The 17,199-nt window shown below is 43.9% G+C and overlaps 1 protein-coding gene across 2 annotated transcripts in view; it reads left to right on the top strand.

The window, feature by feature from the left end:
- HAO1 (hydroxyacid oxidase 1) overlaps positions 1-17,199 on the top strand; it is a 50,955-nt gene that overhangs the window by 24,152 nt on the left and 9,604 nt on the right. For both annotated transcript variants that reach the window (XM_019549086.1, XM_019549085.1), the window contains exons 3-5: positions 4,142-4,397; positions 8,724-8,899; positions 12,613-12,704. In XM_019549086.1, the coding sequence (XP_019404631.1) occupies positions 4,142-4,397; positions 8,724-8,899; positions 12,613-12,704 (524 nt within the window). The remainder of the gene's footprint in view (positions 1-4,141; positions 4,398-8,723; positions 8,900-12,612; positions 12,705-17,199) is intronic.

The raw sequence follows: 17,199 nt of genomic DNA, 5'->3' as shown, positions 1-17,199 counted from the left end.
GGTCACAAGCTGGCAGAGGGTAGGTTTAGGTTAGATATCAGGAGGCGCTACTTCATGGTCAGGGCGGTTAGGGTCTGGAACCAACTTCCAAGAGAAGTGGTGCAGGTTCCTACCCTGGGGGTCTTTAAGAGGAGGCTAGATGAACACCTTGCTGGGGTCGTTTGACCCCCAGCACTCCTTCCTGCCATGGCAGGGGGTCGGACTAGATGATTTACTCAGGTCCCTTCCGACCCTAGAAACTATGAAACTACTATTTAACCTTGAACTCAATGTCTAACCTAAACCTAAATCTAGATCCAGATGTAAGCATTTTCTTTGCAGTCCTTCCCTATATATACTACTGATTTTCTTTTTCCTTTTCTTTCTTTCCTTTCTTTAGAATCTGGTACAGGTTTCAGAAAATGCACAACATCCATTCTCATTAGACCTTTGCAATTGTACTTGTACTTCTGGGCTTGTGCAGGTATAACAGAGAACAGTGAAACCACTGTGAAATGAAATATAGATATTTTTTGCCATGATCTGGTTTCAGGCTTCTGAGTTGTCAACACTTAAAGGACTTGATTTAGTGGGATTTTAAAAAGGACCTAATTGAGTTGGACTCCTGAGTTCCATTGATTTAAATTGGACTTAAGTGTTCAACATTCACAGGCAGTTTTGGAAATCCTACTTTTATACAATTGAGATATACAAGTGATCCCAGTAATTTTAGCAGGATTTAATATGCATCAGTGCTTTGCTAGATCTGGATGCTTTCTATCTTGAAAAAGCTTATGATTTCTGAGAAACTCCCTCTTGGATTGGCTAGTTTGTGTGAAAGATTTTTCTTGGATTTGCCAATGGTGTGAACTCAACTAGGGCTTTTAAGTCAATTTAGATTAATTTTACCAAGTCATGTCTTGATTTAGACCATATGAAAACAGCAGTGTATACAGATGTTTATTCCACAAATACTGCAGTCAGGGTGCATCCAAATAAGTGCAAACGTGCAGTTTATGGCATTGCAGACCTGTCTCCGGTGGCACAAACCACACACACTGCACATGCAGGCATCTGCCACACTGCTGATTTGCAGCATGGCAGGGTTGTTTTTTTTTTTTTTGAGGGGGGAACCCAAGCAGAAAAAAGCAAGGCAATGGACAGGGTGGCAGTGTGCGCCACCTGAAACTGGAGCCTGGCCAGCTGGAGCCACACTCCAGCTGTCAGCCTGGCTCTCTGCTGCTGCTGGAGCCCCGGGAGGAACACAAAACCCCAATCTGCTGGGACCAGTCCAGGTGCTGGGCTCAGTCTCCCCTACCCAACCTGGGGCAACTTGTTGTGCACCAGAGTGTGTGAGTACATAGTTGTGCCACTGCCATTTGTCCCCAGGGAAATGCCTGTGCCCACTCGTTTGGACATGCCCAGGCAGTTCATTGGTAGGGACTACTAGTTGAAATAGTAAACTTCAAGCTCATATTTACAGAAAGTGTATTTAAAACATGAGAATTCCTCCACACAACTAAACATTAAAAATAATCCAATCAAGTGACAAAAAATACTCCTTATTACATGTCAAGCTGACTTGATTTTTTAATACTTTTGGATAATCTAGTTGAGGATTATTTAGAAGATAATTTCAAGGAACAGATCCATTTAAGAAAATTGCTGTCTGCTTGCTGATAATTTGTGAACAAAAAGAGAAGCAACATTTACCAAACAAATGGCTTGTAATTCACCCTCTCTTGAGTAGGCAGGAAAGTGAAAATAAATTGCATGTCGCTTTTCTCATTAGGACCAGGTAAATGCAGGAGATGCATCTGTTATGACTCATTTTGCATAATTGTCATTTTCTACTGAATGAATAGCTTTTTTAAGCAAAAGAAAAATATAAGCAGCAAGGGCTAAGCAGATTCTGATGCATTATAAATGCCTATTTGATGTCTACTTGCTTCTTGGAATCTATGGATTGGGTAATTTATGGCTCCCTCTGTCTCATTTTCGTGAAGTAGCAAAACTTGAAAGATAGAAGACCAAAGCACACTTGTTTCCACTGATTGAAAACTGCCTGGTGGTTGAGGGGAGGGTGTAACCAATTTGTTTGAATAAACTGTTCATAAGTTTCCACTTTGAGAGATTTGTAATCGTTATTTAATAAAACCTTGTCATAAAGACCACTTTTTAGGGTCTGGATGGTATAGAGATGAGGTTTTATACAGAAGTCCATTTACATGAAAAATATACAGAATGTGGTAGACCAAGAAAAATAAGGCTCTATGTAATATTTTTGAATTTTACAGCATGTTTTCCTTTATTTTACATTAAGTGATAGATCACTCTGAAAAGAATAAGTGTTAGATTCATAAACTATAATGGCATGAGGTTAGCTGGTTTGTTAAGCTGCTTTGGGTAGATTCTCCCTTGTGGATACAGCCAGCACAGAACCTTGCTTTTAGCCCTTCTGCCCCTATTTTGAGATTTTTAAATGATGCCCAGTCCTTACCTACCCCACTGCACAGGGCTGAATTCACCCAGGAGATTAAGTGCAAGAGAGAAAGGCTCTGTCCTATGAAAAGGCAGTGAAATATAGCTCACAGGACACTTGGTGTATGTACAGCACCTATCACAGTGAAAGCCTGATTTCAAGTAGAGCCTTTTGGCACTAGGGCAATACTTCAACCAAAACAAGATTTCTAGTTTTAGATTAATCTCAGGTTGATAAAATTCACATTATAAATGTTCAGACTCAGGGTCTGACAGGCCGCAGTCCCTGCTTAGGCAATGGGCAAGTGGGGCAGGCGGTACCCACTCTGGGAGTTCTGGATGAAATGCTGTGGCCACTTCCCAGTCAGTGCGATCAGCCAAGGACCTCGCCCTCTCTGGTTGGTGAGATTGGCTGTGGGGGAACCCCAACCCTGGTCGCTGACTGGTGGCTGGGGGGGCATGTGCCCCTCCCTGACTAAGGTGGCACCAGTTGCCCATGAAGGCTGCTATGTATCCTTTTACAAGCAGGAAGCTGAGGCCCAAATTTTCATCAATGAAAACGCCAAATATATTGAACAGCATTTCCTCAAGCAGTATTCAAACTTCATAATGTGGAGAGTGGCTAAGTAGTAAGACAGTGCTGTGGATCATGGTTTTCCTTTTACTTCCCACACCTCAAAACACCCTGTGGGAACAACAGCAACTGCTTACTTAGAAAAAATATGAGTAGGAAAATACTTGTATGTTATTTAATGACATTTAGTAGATGGAAACAAAGAGGAACCAAAACCTTTTGACTGACACTTCAGTAATACATGGTTCAAGTATCTCTGAGGGTTCAAATGTCACAGTTTGAGAGAGAGTCTCCTCAAACATAAAGCTTTGACACATCTCCTTTAAAAAGGCTCTACATATTGTGCACAGGGCCCTGTTAATTATGGTGGCGTGTGTGCGTATGTCCTTTTTGTTTGGCACTCATGCTTTGTTTCTGGCACTGGTGTCAGTCTTTCTGGCAGCTGGTAGCTGGATTATGAGGCTTTGCAAATTGCCTTCTTTCCCTTCGAGGAAAAGTGAGCAACGGGAAGTCTGGGCATATCCTAAGTGTATCTTCTTTGACTGAAACTATGTGGACCTGGACAGGAAGAGAGAACATCACAAACATGTGCAGCCAATTCCTTTCTTGAGATTCTGCACCAACATAGGGTACACTCCGTACTAAGAATTCCTTCCCAATACAAAGAATAAACCAGAGGGCGAGCTCTGTTCCCTGCCACAGCTTGTCTTGGAGTGTGTAACAGAAGTAACATTGTGCATTCCTTCAAAGACTGAAAGCTCACTTGTATGCCAAAAGAAGACTCTTTGTAACCAGGCCATCCAGTTACTCCTGCCACATGGAAACCATGTCTACAAATGACACTTTACTGCACAGTAGATTAGTCTACTGTGCATTAACATGTCACTGGCTACACATGCAGGTGCTTACTGATCAGTAAATTAGTCTCCTATGCAGTAAATTTACTACCTGTATATGCAGGTAGTAAATATGCAAATACATACTGCACAGTAAATTTACCATGCAGTAAAGCCAAACAGCATTGATTGCATGTGTAAATGCGTCCAGAGTGATTGAAAGGAGTCCAGCATAGTACAAATAGACACTAATCTAACTTGTGTTTCTCAGCCTGCAGATCAATGGGGACAGGGATGATGCTGAGCTCGTGGGCCACCTCCTCCATTGAAGAAGTTGCAGAAGCAGCTCCTGATGGCCTTCGCTGGCTACAGCTTTATATCTACAAGGACCGGGAGGTCACTAAAGCACTTGTGCAGCGAGCAGAGAAAGCAGGCTACAAAGGAATCTTTGTGACCGTGGACACGCCGCTCCTTGGCAAACGCTTTGATGATGTACGCAACAGGTTCCAGCTCCCCCCTTACCTCAGGTACTGACCAGGCTGCTGCTCCGGAAAGGGCGTATTCGCCTTGGGCATGCTCCTTGCCTCCCTCTGCAATGTTGTTTGTTGTTGTTGGGCTGTTTCCTTCTGCTGAGAGGAGGACATTTTTCTCGATTACAAATGTCTCTTTTCCATTTACCATGCCAGGAGTTGAGCAAGCTCCTTCTGTAATGCTTCTCTTGCCCTTGCCAGATATAGGAGCCTGCTTGAGAACAACCCCCTTTCCTGGGGCTGCTGGGCTTTCTTAGCTGAGTGTAGTGATAAAGAAGACGACAGTGTGTACAGTAGCTGGGCTGAATGAAGCTGCCAGTATGAGAGAGAAGCTGAAGGGGTTTATTTGTTTTAGTATATTTGTGTAAGTAGTTTTTCTTTATGAAGGCATTCATCTGTGTAGTGTATTTGTGCATCTCAGGACTCATTCTATAGGTGGAGCCATCCATTGGCAACCATAGCCCAGACTGTTTCATCTCTTGAGCACTAAGTGGATTTAAGCACCTAAGTGCTATTCTGTTTCATTTTATTTGTGAAATCCATTAATACATCTACTTTTGTAAGACATCATTATTTGACCCTGAACACTGAATTGCAAAACAGCAGAGAGAAGGAGGACTCGCACACCTTTTGCACAAACAAGGACTTGAACAGAATAGAATAGAACTGCATGTAGGTGCCTAAGTCCACTTTCATTCCTAATAGGTGGAATAGACTCTGTCCTCTCTAGGCTGTAGTACTGTGGGGTGTTTTGCACTGATTAAAGCTGTCACCTCCACTCTGCTTTGAGAGTAAATATGCAGAATCAAGTGACAGACTCTGATTCCTCTTTCATACCTATTCAGATGCCATGTGATTCAAGGATGAGCCCATTTAGGCAGGGGGATATTTCCCTGCACTTCTATAAAATAGAAGAGTGCTTTGCATCATAGAAAATAATTACCATATATTAAGAATTTTGAGCAATATCTAACATAGAGGAACTGCACCAATGTACATGCATGAAGAGACTGAAGTGTCAGCTTCTTCATGAGCTACATGAAAATCACAGTGTAGCATAACTTCTTTTGCCATCACTCCAACAACTGCATTGATGTACGTGTCTCATATTTTCCAGTCCTACTGGGACATACTTTCTGGTTGAACAGTTCTTTGAGGGAGGCCGTCTCTGCCTGGGTTATGCCCCATGTTTCCATTTCCCCTTATGAGAAATGGAGACATTATGGGAAAAGGGACACATCTGTCCCTCAGGAAGGTCACCAAGTGCCTCTCCACCAAGTATAGTACCACATTTCCAACAGCTTTGTCTTGAAATTTCGCTGAACATAACAGTCTATCTCTCTCTGCCTTTCTATATGCTCCTGTTTCTATTCTTGCACCTCATTTTAGAACCTGTATACTCTATGATGCACTACAGCTGGAGCCTCCTGAGTTAACCTCAGCAATCATTTCAGGTTGCCTTTATCCCAGGGCTCAAGTATTTAAATGCATGTTTCCAAGAGTATTCTACGTGTGTCTCTAACACTAACACTAATTTGACAAGGGGTCAGGACCTCAGCTGGTACAAATTGTTTGCAATTTAGAGTTGGTTAAATAAGCATCCAGTAGCTAGATATTTAATCTGGCTTGTTCACCATCTTGTATAATCAGGGATGATTTGGGCTAAAGAAACTGAGATTTATTTCAGGAGTTATCCTCATTCATCGTGCAGCCAAGGGGGCTCAGTCATGCATGCTGTGTGGGCTGCTACCTCTTAAATATTAGGTGCTCATCATGAAACAGTGATAACTCAATGTGCATCCTAACCATCCTTTTCTTACACCTCTGCCTGCTTGATTTATCATGTACTTCTTATGAAACACTTTGAATCTCCATGCACTTACAGCTGGTAGAACATTTCTGGGACTGTGAAATCTAAGTCACAGGAGTACCTTGAGGAAAATCTGCTTTTAATGGATTGAACCGTGTAAAATTCTAATGCTGGAGTAATGTGTAAATAGAATACTTGAGATTTTTTTATGAAATGGCATTCATGTTGTTTTTTCATTTCAGAGTCATAGGTGAAATTCTCCAGTGTGGTACTCTCTTAAGTTATGTGATAACTTTTTCTTGGCTTCAGACTTTCAACAAAGTTTCAGAGTAACAACAAGGTGCCATTGTGCACAGAAATTTATGTAAGGCAACATTCATTCAAGTGTTGATCTGCATTTCAGAGTCCAAGAAAAACAACAGTTATTTATATAATCTTATCCGTGGGCCTGTTTTTTCCTATCCGCCCTGCCTCCCCACAAACCAACAGCTGAGAAGCTGGATCTTGCCTACCAGGGGAGTGAGCATGCGGACAGCTCCTTCCTCATTTTCTCTGAATGGTGCGACTAGAACAGCAGAGCAAAGGTCTAAATCCATGCCAAACTCAGCCGGTTCCTGATTTGGATGCAGAAGTAAAACCAGCCATTTTTTTTCACATGAAAGTTCCCCAGTCTTTTCACAAATGCAAAATGAAATGCCATGCTATCACAGAATGAGCAACACTTTGAAGAAGCCGAGCTGGCCAATGGCTAGATCTGTAACTTGGTGCACATGTGACCTGATTTCTAATCATGGTTCTGTTACTGACCTGCTATATGATTTTGGGCAAGCCATTTTGCCTATCCATCATATTTTTTCTTCTCTCACTTTCTCTATCAGCAATCTACAGCCTTTAAGACAGGGACTGGTTCTTAGTTTGTATAGATACAACACCTTTCATGATATGGGTATCCAGCGGGGGGGTGTCAAGATGCTAGCAGAATACATATAATACATTTGCAATGTTTAATTTGTTTTATATTTTATAAAGAAGGCATGTCATCTAGTCTTGTTAATTCTATTGGTCAAATTTAATTTTCAAGGGTTTGTGAACCCTTATATACCCCAATGCAATGCAAGAACTTAACAAAACTCACAGCATTCATGTGCATCTCCCATCCCTCTTCATTTTGCTCAGAAAAATCTGAACCTTCCTTTATTTGAACTTTCCAATAATATTCACCTTCAGGCAGTGACCAAGGAGGAAGGTTTCAGTCTGAAAGATAAACCCTTCAGAAACGTACATACAAGTGAAAACAGGGCAGTTGGAGTAGAAAGCCTAACTCTTAGTTGCTGCTAAGGTTGATGAGTCTCTTGTGAATTTCTGTGAGGAGGTAAACCTGTGAACTGGCCTATGGAAGTTGCATCGGGGTGAATTTTCTTTATATTCTTCTAGCTTCATGCTAACACCAGGCATGTTCATGGATGAATCAGGAGACAGCTACAGGCTGGATGCGTGGGTGAAAGCCTGGTTGCATTAAAGTTAAAAGGAGTTTTGTTACTTATGTCAACGAGTACAGGGTTTTCACACTGACATCAGTGGGTTCTGGCTTATAACTTAAAGGATCAGGTCTGGTGAAGGAGAAGGAGGATCTGTCTGTCTTTGATGCATATCTACCTTCAACCATGATAATGTCTGATTTCCTCACAGTCTGAAATGCATTTTTCCTTTATCCTCAGAAGGCAAGGAATGTTCTTGCTCCCTTTTTCATAGATGGAGAACTGAGGCACAGACGGTTTTGTTTAAAACTATACAAGGAGTCTGTGGCAGAGCAGGCATTTGAACTGCAGTCCTAAGATAGGTCCGTAACCACTGGAATATCTTTACTCTTTATGTCTTCAATTCCTGATTCTGATTCAGTCTGTGGACTTGGGCCAGATCTTAGTTCTCTTGCAGGTGAGGGAAGGGTTGTTATGGACTCCAAAGAGAATAGTTTGGATCCCTTTATTTCTAGTTACAAGATGCATGACTGACCATGTGTTTTGTTTTTGAATACTGAATTTTGTTGTAAATCAAGGGAGTCGAATGTATGGCCCTAGGTGGATTTGGCCCACGCATCTCTGTTTTCTGGCCTGTGGGGCTCCCAGAAGAGTTGAGAATTCAGGGGTGGGGTAAATAGGGAATCTGGGGCATGAAGCCTCACTGGACGCATATGTCAGGGGGTGGGAGGTGAGTGATGACTGCATTAACCCCTGTAGCTGCTACCGCTGCTCACCCTACTGCTGTTAGCAGCTCACCATACTGCTGCCATCTGGATCCAGCCTACAAGGAGCCCCACAGTCTGAAAGTGGCCCAGGAAGCTGGTGAGTTTGCTGTAAATATTAGGATGTGCACCCTTGCTATTTCTGTGCACAGTTGCAAGGTGAGGGGGGCTGCTGGCATGAGCTTGTGACAGGGCTGGTACTTTATAGAGGGCATTTTGAATGCTGCTTATTTTTCCAGTTAATTTTCCTTTCCCTTCTTTGCAACTTTAGAATGAAAAATTTTGAAACCAACGATTTGGCCTTTTCCTCTGAAAAAGGCTATGGAGAAAACAGTGGTCTGGCTGTGTATGTGGCACAGGCCATTGACCCATCCATCCAGTGGAAGGATGTTAAATGGCTGAGAGGGCTGACTTCACTACCCATTGTCGCTAAAGGCATCCTCCGAGGTGAGGTTCACAGAAGTGAAAGCTATGCTGTACCATGTAATGGGAGTAGATGCGACTGCATTTATTCGAATCCATAACAATAACACTTTTGATGTTGCTTTATTTGTGCTGATTTCCCCCCACAAATAAATGGTGAGCATCTGTCCACATAAGTAAGTATAAGTAACTATGCAGAGAAGGCATGATTTTGCTTTTCTGTTTTTCAAAATACTGTCATAACCCAGGCTTTGATTGGGGTGCATATCTTAAGTGGGGAAGCTGATTTTTCTCTGATGGAACGGAAGTATGGAGACACTGTACTCTAGTGGCCTCCAAAATGGCTGCTACTTATCTCTGGCCCAGCAAACAGCAGGGGTAGAGTCTAATTTTAACACTTTTACAGCTGCTAAGATATTGGCAGTAGTTTTTGGCTGCGCAGCCAAAACTTGCTACTAATTCCTTAGCATCTGTGAGAGAGTTAACAGTGTACTTGTGCCTGAAGAAGTCATTGAGCTGGGTGAGGACAAGTGAGTGGCTGCATGCAGTCAGCTATGATTCTGGAAAAATCTTTCTTTTTATCTTCTGCCTCCCAAAAATAAGGTGCATTTCTTATGTGGGGGTGCGTAGTACGTGAGAAAATAGTAATTAATTGTCATTAGATTCAACGCTTTGGTGTGTTGCTGAATAGGAATGGCATAGTGGAGTAAGGCTAAAGTCAGTCAAATGGAGAGAGTTTGTGAAGTGGAAGTCATCATTTCAGAGGTGCTAAATGCCCTTCAATTGCAGTTGAGTTCAATGGGAGCTGAAGACAGTCTCTGTCATGTTGGATCTCACAAGCTCACGCACCCATCTCATGCACCCATCTCACAAGCTCCTCATTGTGCGATGTGAGCATCTCTTGAGATTAGGAAGTGTACACAGACCCATACATGTGTTCTCTCCTCCTCTGGGTCAGCAGGGACTGGTCTGTATTATGAAGACAGTTTTGCATTTTGCTTTGAAGGTGCCAACTGAGGCTTGCAGTCATCCTGACTTGGATATACTAGTTGACTTTCAGGATTGGGCCGTAGGAGGGTATGATCCTACAATATTATACCCTGCACACCCATCACACAAAGCAGTGGGGGAAGATAGATTTTTAAACTTTTTTTTTAATGGAGTGACACTTTGGGGTTAGGAAACATTTGCAGGGTGTAGCACGTAATGAATGTGATTCCTATCTCATTCACTCTGGCGAAAAGTGGGAATATCTTCCCAGAAGCCAGGGTAAATCTATTAATGGCAGTGACAGAACCACCACTTTGGTTAGCAAAGATTCATATAGTTCCTGCAGGGTAAGTAATGGTTATCATCACTCCCATGATACAGGCAGAGAAGAGAAGAGAGTCCAATGATGCTTTTGCTGTCTCTCCTCCAGCGCACTCTGCTGATCTCAGACTATGACCCAGTAGCTCTCTGACTGACAGAAAACTTCCACCACCACCCAGCAGATAGCACAAGATGTACATAGACATGAATGCACCTCCTGTGACCCCTGTAAAAGCTGTGCCTCCTCAGGGTGTCCTTTGCCCTGAAGTGGAGACAGCAGCAGCCACACAGGCATACATGTGTTCTACCAACAGCACTTCTGGTGGCAGAAGTTGTCTAGTGTACACAAGACCTATGTCTAGGCTGCATTGGAGAGGTGGTGACTGCAGCTGAAACTGGTACGCACAATCCAGCTTTACCCTACATAGCCTGGGTATTAATAGCAGCACAGATTAGTCACCTGAAAGGGTCCCCTGCAGACTTGCACAGTTGCACAATATTGAAACGTTCAGTGGGACAGAGTTTGAAAGCCAGGATTCCCTTTATCAGGTAACTGTCCTAGCCACTGGGCTAGAGTGGCATCCAGCCCAGTAAATATTTAATTATTCCATGGATAGTGTAACAGCTTCACCTGGAAGGGCTGAGAGTACTCTTCCCTGAACAGTTTTGTAAGTGGTGGCTTAGGCACATTCTCTGAGGGTGGGAACTGAACCCATTTCTCCCACATCTTGGAGGAGCGGTCTAACCGCTGACCTCTTGGATAAGAGGGAGTTGCACTGTCTTTTGTGTGGGGTCTGATCTAGGAGGCATATTTTGAGATAGTGGTTCACATCTTGTAGGCCAGATAGGTGGGGTGTGATGTGGGAAGAATGTAGCTGGGAGAGCCCTCTCTCACCCTTCCATCACTAGCCAGCAGCAGCCAGGTGGTGTGTGTCATGGATAGCAAGGTGTCCTAGGAGTTGTAGTTCTCTAAAGGAGCTCTGGAGTTCACTACCACTGGGGAGGAACTTTCACCCCATTTCTTGCTGCTGAAGCTTATGCTGATCTTGGCAGCAAAATTGGGGTCAATTTCCACCCCCCCAGCAGCAGTGAACTGTACTGCTGCTCTGCAAAACTAAGATTGATGCACTTCATGGCGCATATTGTCTGAGCTACTGCAATGTGCAGCTGGGAAATACAAGGTGAGGGGGGAAATATGAGGGTGAGAGGTGCCTTCTCTCCTAAACAATGCCTGGGGCATGTGTCCTGCTTGCCCACCCTGTGTTACACTACTGGAGATAGGTGGAGGAATGTCCAGTTTATGAATCCTCCAAGAACTTATATGTGATTGGTGCAAAGCTGCTCAGCATTGTCAAGGTTGGAAGATTTCTTGGCAGGCCAAGAAGCAGGCCCTTTAGCAGCTGAATTTGACATGGCTCAGTGAATTCTGTTTTAAGCCCCAGTCTAGTGATCTAACCACTAGGAGGTTAGAGTTTAGAAGGGATCAGGTAGATTAGAATGAGCCATGAAGTCAATTGACTGCCTTCTGAGGGGTCTTAATATCTTATTTTAAATAACGCAACAGAACCTCTTAACATACCCCTTTTAAAATTATTTTATCAGAGTTCCCAGGCTGGCACTCATATGTCTAAATTTGTAATCACCCAGAATGGGAACAATAGAGCTTGTTCAATCCACTGGGTAGAGAGGCCCAGACACTGCTTGTGTGCAAGTGAGAGGAGGTTTTATTTTTCCTCTGGCAGGATTGGTAATAAATCCAAAGCCCACTGAACATGGCAAAATTCTTACATTAAGCGTAGATGATAACTGTAATCATACTAATACTTTTGGCCTATATTACATCACGCAGCAGTGAGATTTCTGATGATGGCAAATTGGAGATCGGAGTGAGGGAAAGGTAGGCTGGCGGCCAGAGGAGGCCAATAACTGCTCAAACTAAGCTATAAGTTTATCCTTTCCAATGTTTATAGAGAAGAGAGAACTGAGGAGAGATTGGATAAAGGCCTTCATATACCGACAGGACAAGGACTACAGTGGACTCACATGAAAGGCAATTCAGGTTGGATATTATAAAGAACTGCCAACTACAAGGGGGATTAGGGCTTGGAACTGATATCCTAGAGAGGTGGTGAAATCTGTATCCTTTGAAAATTTTAAGAGAAGGTTAGTGATTTTAGACAGGGACAATTCTGCCTGGAGCAGGAGACTGGACAGAATGATCTCCTGAGATGGCTTCAACATGAACTTTGGGTTTGACTGGGGCCATGACTAACTCTATACACTCTATTTCAAGTCACCACTTCTTAAAAGCCAAAGTCCTGAATAGATTTTCATTCTCTGAGCACATTTTCACAGATGTGACAATTACTGCAATGACAGCCCTAATTATCTTCTATTCCTGAAAGAGCCAGTATTGTTTCTTGCAGCTGATGATGCTAAAGAAGCTGTGAAACATGGTGTAAATGGGATCCTTGTGTCAAACCATGGTGCGCGCCAACTGGATGGCGTGCCTGCAACTGTGAGTATTGAAGGAAACCACTTAATAATGTCTCTCAGAAATCTGTTCATTAATATTTAATTGCAGCTTTGGCTTCTTTTTTTTAATTTGCACATGTGTTTACTGGAGGGGAATGTATAAATGTGTGCGCCGTATTTTTTAAGCTACAGTAAGCTGTTTCTTCTGAGGCAATCAGAACATCCCTACATTCTTTCCCAGGCAACCCTCACCTCCCATTGGTGAGGGTGAGTGTAGTGTGTGGATCTTTTTCTTTTAAGAAATCAAACTGAAAACCACAGAAGGATTTACACGTGGGCTGCCTCTTCTGGCTACCTGGGCATCCTGCCCTGGATGTAGGGCCTGGTAAGGTCATCCAAAGGAGCTGTTTCTGTTTAGATCATTTAAGAGCTTAGTAAAAGCAGTAAGGATAGCCCTGGGCATTCAAGATCCTATGGATAATTGAAAGTTTGGGCTGTACAGGGAGCTGTTGCTCACACTCTCCACACCTTACCTCACATGACCAGATGGCCCAGTGACTTCTGGAAACACAGAATCCATAATCAATAGTATGACAAGATCACAGATAATAATGAAGGTGGTGGTGTTGGCTGGGTGAAAAGTGATGAGACAAGCTAACTGAAGCTAGATTAACACCGCTCTCCATTTGCTGGCAGTGAGTTCTCTTTTCCTTGGGAACTGAGCTGTAGCAAACTCCTTCCTTCTCTCCTCTGCTCATGAGACATGGTCTGTAGTGACCTTCTACCTTTTTACAGCAAGGAGCCTCTATGCTGCAGTTTAGGGTGTGACTGAAGCTAATGTAGACATACTTGAGCTATTTTGGTTTCTGGTAATGTCATATCCAAGGCAGCACAGAGGCTCAGCCACAGGCTGTGAAACTTGTCCAGGCCTCAGTAGGTCCTGCATCCCAGTTGCTCGTGGGCAAGTTTGTTGCTGAGCATGCCTTGCTCACTGGCTTCTGGTCATGCAAATTAATATTTTGATCCTTACAACTTTTTTTTGAAATATTTGTTTTTAATGAAGAACTTCAAAATTAAAAAAAAAAATAGGATAATTTTCAGTTCTGATAAAGGGCTAGATTATTTGTCACCAACACCCATTTTCCATGAAAACCTTTGATCTGCTCTACTTTAATGGATTTGCTCTGGAATATCCCTTCCTTCCCCAAAGCCTTCTGGTATGAGCCTTTTCATTTTCTTTTTCACTAGAAGTCCTGCCAATTTTCACCTTTCATCCTTCTTGCAGATCCTGCTCATTGTCAATAACACTGGCTAGTATTCCAGAAAAAACCCCCTCAGACTAGTTAGAATATGGAGCCAAGTTATGATTACAACTGACTTTCTAGATGTTAAACACAGTGAAGAATCATGCCGTGTTGGGCCCCAGCCTGGCCATGTGTCTCAGGCAGACTACAGAGTACTGGTGATTGGAAGGGCTGGTGGAAAGGTATTCTGCAGTGGTGGCCCACTAGGAGGTGTACCCTTATAGGGAAGGAAGAGCAACCTTTATGCAAATCAGGTAAGACTGTAACCAGAACACAGCACCTATTTCAACCAGCTGATTTCAGTAATTGGAGCGGAACAAATAGTGAGAAAGTGTTTCTATGAATATTTGTTTGAATCCAATATTAAATGCAGTTGTGACTATGACCTTTGAGTATTTGCTTTTTGCAAACATTCAGTCAAAATGGCTTTATTGCCTTATATGACTATTTGTGGAAAGCACTTTTCTCATTATATATCTGACTGTAAAATTCAAAATTTGCTCCATGTAGCTCATAAAACTCTCCAGTGGGAATAAACAATACCATGTGACTTAGGTTTATTAGTTCATGGTACCTAGTTTCTCTGTAGAAGCTGATATCGGCAAATACTAGCAACATTTTCAAGAATTCCTCAATTACTTTTGTGCATGATTCCCATTTACAGAAGTGACGTAAGCCAAGATCTTCAACTGTGGCCACATCTACATGAGTGGCAGACTGCACAGTTGTTACTACATGGTCGTTTAGCACTTGCATAACTGAGTACTAAATGACTATATGTCCCGCACATTTTTATTTCTAACGCTAATGTGCAGTAGCATCATGTCACAATTAGTTCACTATTGCACAGTAGCATTTCATGTATGTGGCCTGTGTCTAGTAATTTTAGTTGCTTCAGTTTCCAGGTGTCAAATTTAAAAGGGCCTGACTCTTAAAAGCAGTTTAGCACTTTCTGAAAACAAAAGGTGCCTGTACACAAGCCTGGAGGTTACTATAATAACCTGGACATAGTGGGGATCACTGAAATGTGGTGGGACTCAACGCATGACTTGGCGGTGAATATCAAAGGCTATAGGCTGCACAGGAGGGACAGGATAGGAAGGAAAGGTTAGGTCTTGGCACTCTATATTAAGAAGGAATACCCATCCTCGTCAATTAACAAAGAATCAGAGGAGGGGCACTCTGAAGTGCTTTGGGTTAGAATACAAGGCAGTCGAGGGGAAAGAGACTCAATGGTGGGGGTCTACTACAGACCTCTCAACCAAGGGGAAGAGCTCAACCAGGAATTCTTAAGTCAGCTCATGGAGGTAGTGAAGTCAAAGGATGTGGTTGTCATGGGGGACCTGAACTTCCCCGACATCTGCTGGGAAGGGCGGTCAGCCAGATCTGACCGCTTACGTAGGTTCTTAGCCAGAATGCAGGACCTCTATCTAACCCAGGAGGTGTACAGCCTCACCAGGGGAGACAACTTGTTGGACCTGGTGCTGGCTACAGGAGACCACCTGCTGAGGGGGCTGCGGGTGCTCGACCACCTGGGCGACAGTGATCATCACCTGCTGGAATTCACCATCAAGCCCAAGGTGGCAAAGGCCTGCCGCAAGGCAGCAGCCCTAGATTTCAGGAGGGTGAACTTCAATGAGCTAAGGAGAATAGTCGGGGACGCACTGAGGTCCCAGAGGGGAGGGAAGCCAGGTGTCCAAAGAGAGTGGTCACTCCTTAAGGAGATGATCCTCCAAGCCCAAAGGGAGGTAATCCCACCATGGATCAAAGGGAGCAGGAGGGCACACAAGCCCCCATGGCTCACCAAAAGCATCTGGGAATGTCCCCTAGCAAAAAGGGAGGCGTACACCCAATGGAAAGGAGGGGCCATCACCAGGGATGACTATACTGCAGTTGCTCAGGGATGTAGGGGGGCAGTCAGGAAGGCCAAGGCAGAGATGAAACTGGGACTAGTTTCCCAGATTAAGGACAACAAGAAGTCCTTTTTTAAATACATAGGGAGTAAAAAGAAGGTTCCGGGTAATGTTGGGCCCCTGTAGGACACATTAGGAAATTTGGTCATCAAACCAGACGACAAAGCCAACATATTTAACGATTTCTTTGCCTCCATTTTCCCAAGCAGGGACCGGAACAGTCACCCTCTCACTGGGCCCCCCTCAGGCCCCAGGGGAGGTTCACTTAGGCCAAGGGTTAGTGAGGAACTAGTTAGGGAGCTTCTGGAAGGACTGGATATATTCAAGTCAGCTGGTCCGGATGATCTCCACCCTCGAGTACTGAGGGAATTGGCTGAGGTCATTGCAGGACCCCTTGCATGGCTTTACGAGCACTCGTGGTGCTCTGGTGTGGTGCCAGACGATGGGAAGAGGGCCAACATGGTTCCCATATTCAAAAAGGGGAAGAAGGAGGACCTGGGAAACTATAGACCAGTTAGTCTTACCTTGATCCTGGGCAAGCTTTTTGAGAAAATTATTCTGGCTCATGCCCACGAGGGGCCACCAGGGGAGATCATACTTAGGGGCAACCAACATGCGTTCATTAGAGGCAGGTCCTGTCAGACCAACCTGGTGGCCTTCTATGACCAGACCACCAAATCATTAGATGCAGGGGTAGCAGTGGACATAGTCTTCCTGGACTTTTGGAAGGCCTTCCACACCGTCTCTCACCCTGTTCTCATTAAGAAACTGGGGGACTGTGGTGTTGACACCCACACAATCAATTGGGTCGCCAGCTGGCTGGATGGTTGCACCCAGAGAGTGGTAATGGATGGGTCATTTTTGACCTGGAGGGATGTGGGCAGTGGGGTTCCCCAGGGCTCTGTCCTTGGGCCCGCACTGTTCAACATCTTCATCAGTGACTTGGACGAGGGGGTAAAAGTACCCTGTTCAAATATGCTGACTACACTAAGATGTGGGGAGATATGGGCATGCTAGAAGGGAGAAATAGGCTGCAATTGGACCTAGACAGGTTACAAGGGTGGGCAGATGAGAATAGGATGGGATTCAACACAGACAAGTGCAAGGTGCTGCACCTGGGAGGAACAACCGGCACCATACCTATGGGTTGGTGAACTCCATTCTTGTCAGTACAGAGGCAGAAAAGGATCTTCGAGTCATCATTGATGCCAAGATGAACATGGGCCGGCAGTGTGGGGATACAGTCAGGAAGGCCAACCATACCTTGTCATGCATCCACAGATGCATCTCAAGCAGGTCCAAAGAGGTGATCCTCCCCCTC

This window comes from Crocodylus porosus, unplaced genomic scaffold (assembly GCF_001723895.1).
Source record: "Crocodylus porosus isolate Cpor-Errol unplaced genomic scaffold, CroPor_comp1, whole genome shotgun sequence".
Lineage (NCBI taxonomy): Eukaryota > Metazoa > Chordata > Crocodylia > Crocodylidae > Crocodylus > Crocodylus porosus.
The sequence above is the reverse complement of the archived record's forward strand: the minus strand, read 5'-3'. Positions and strand labels throughout refer to the sequence as shown.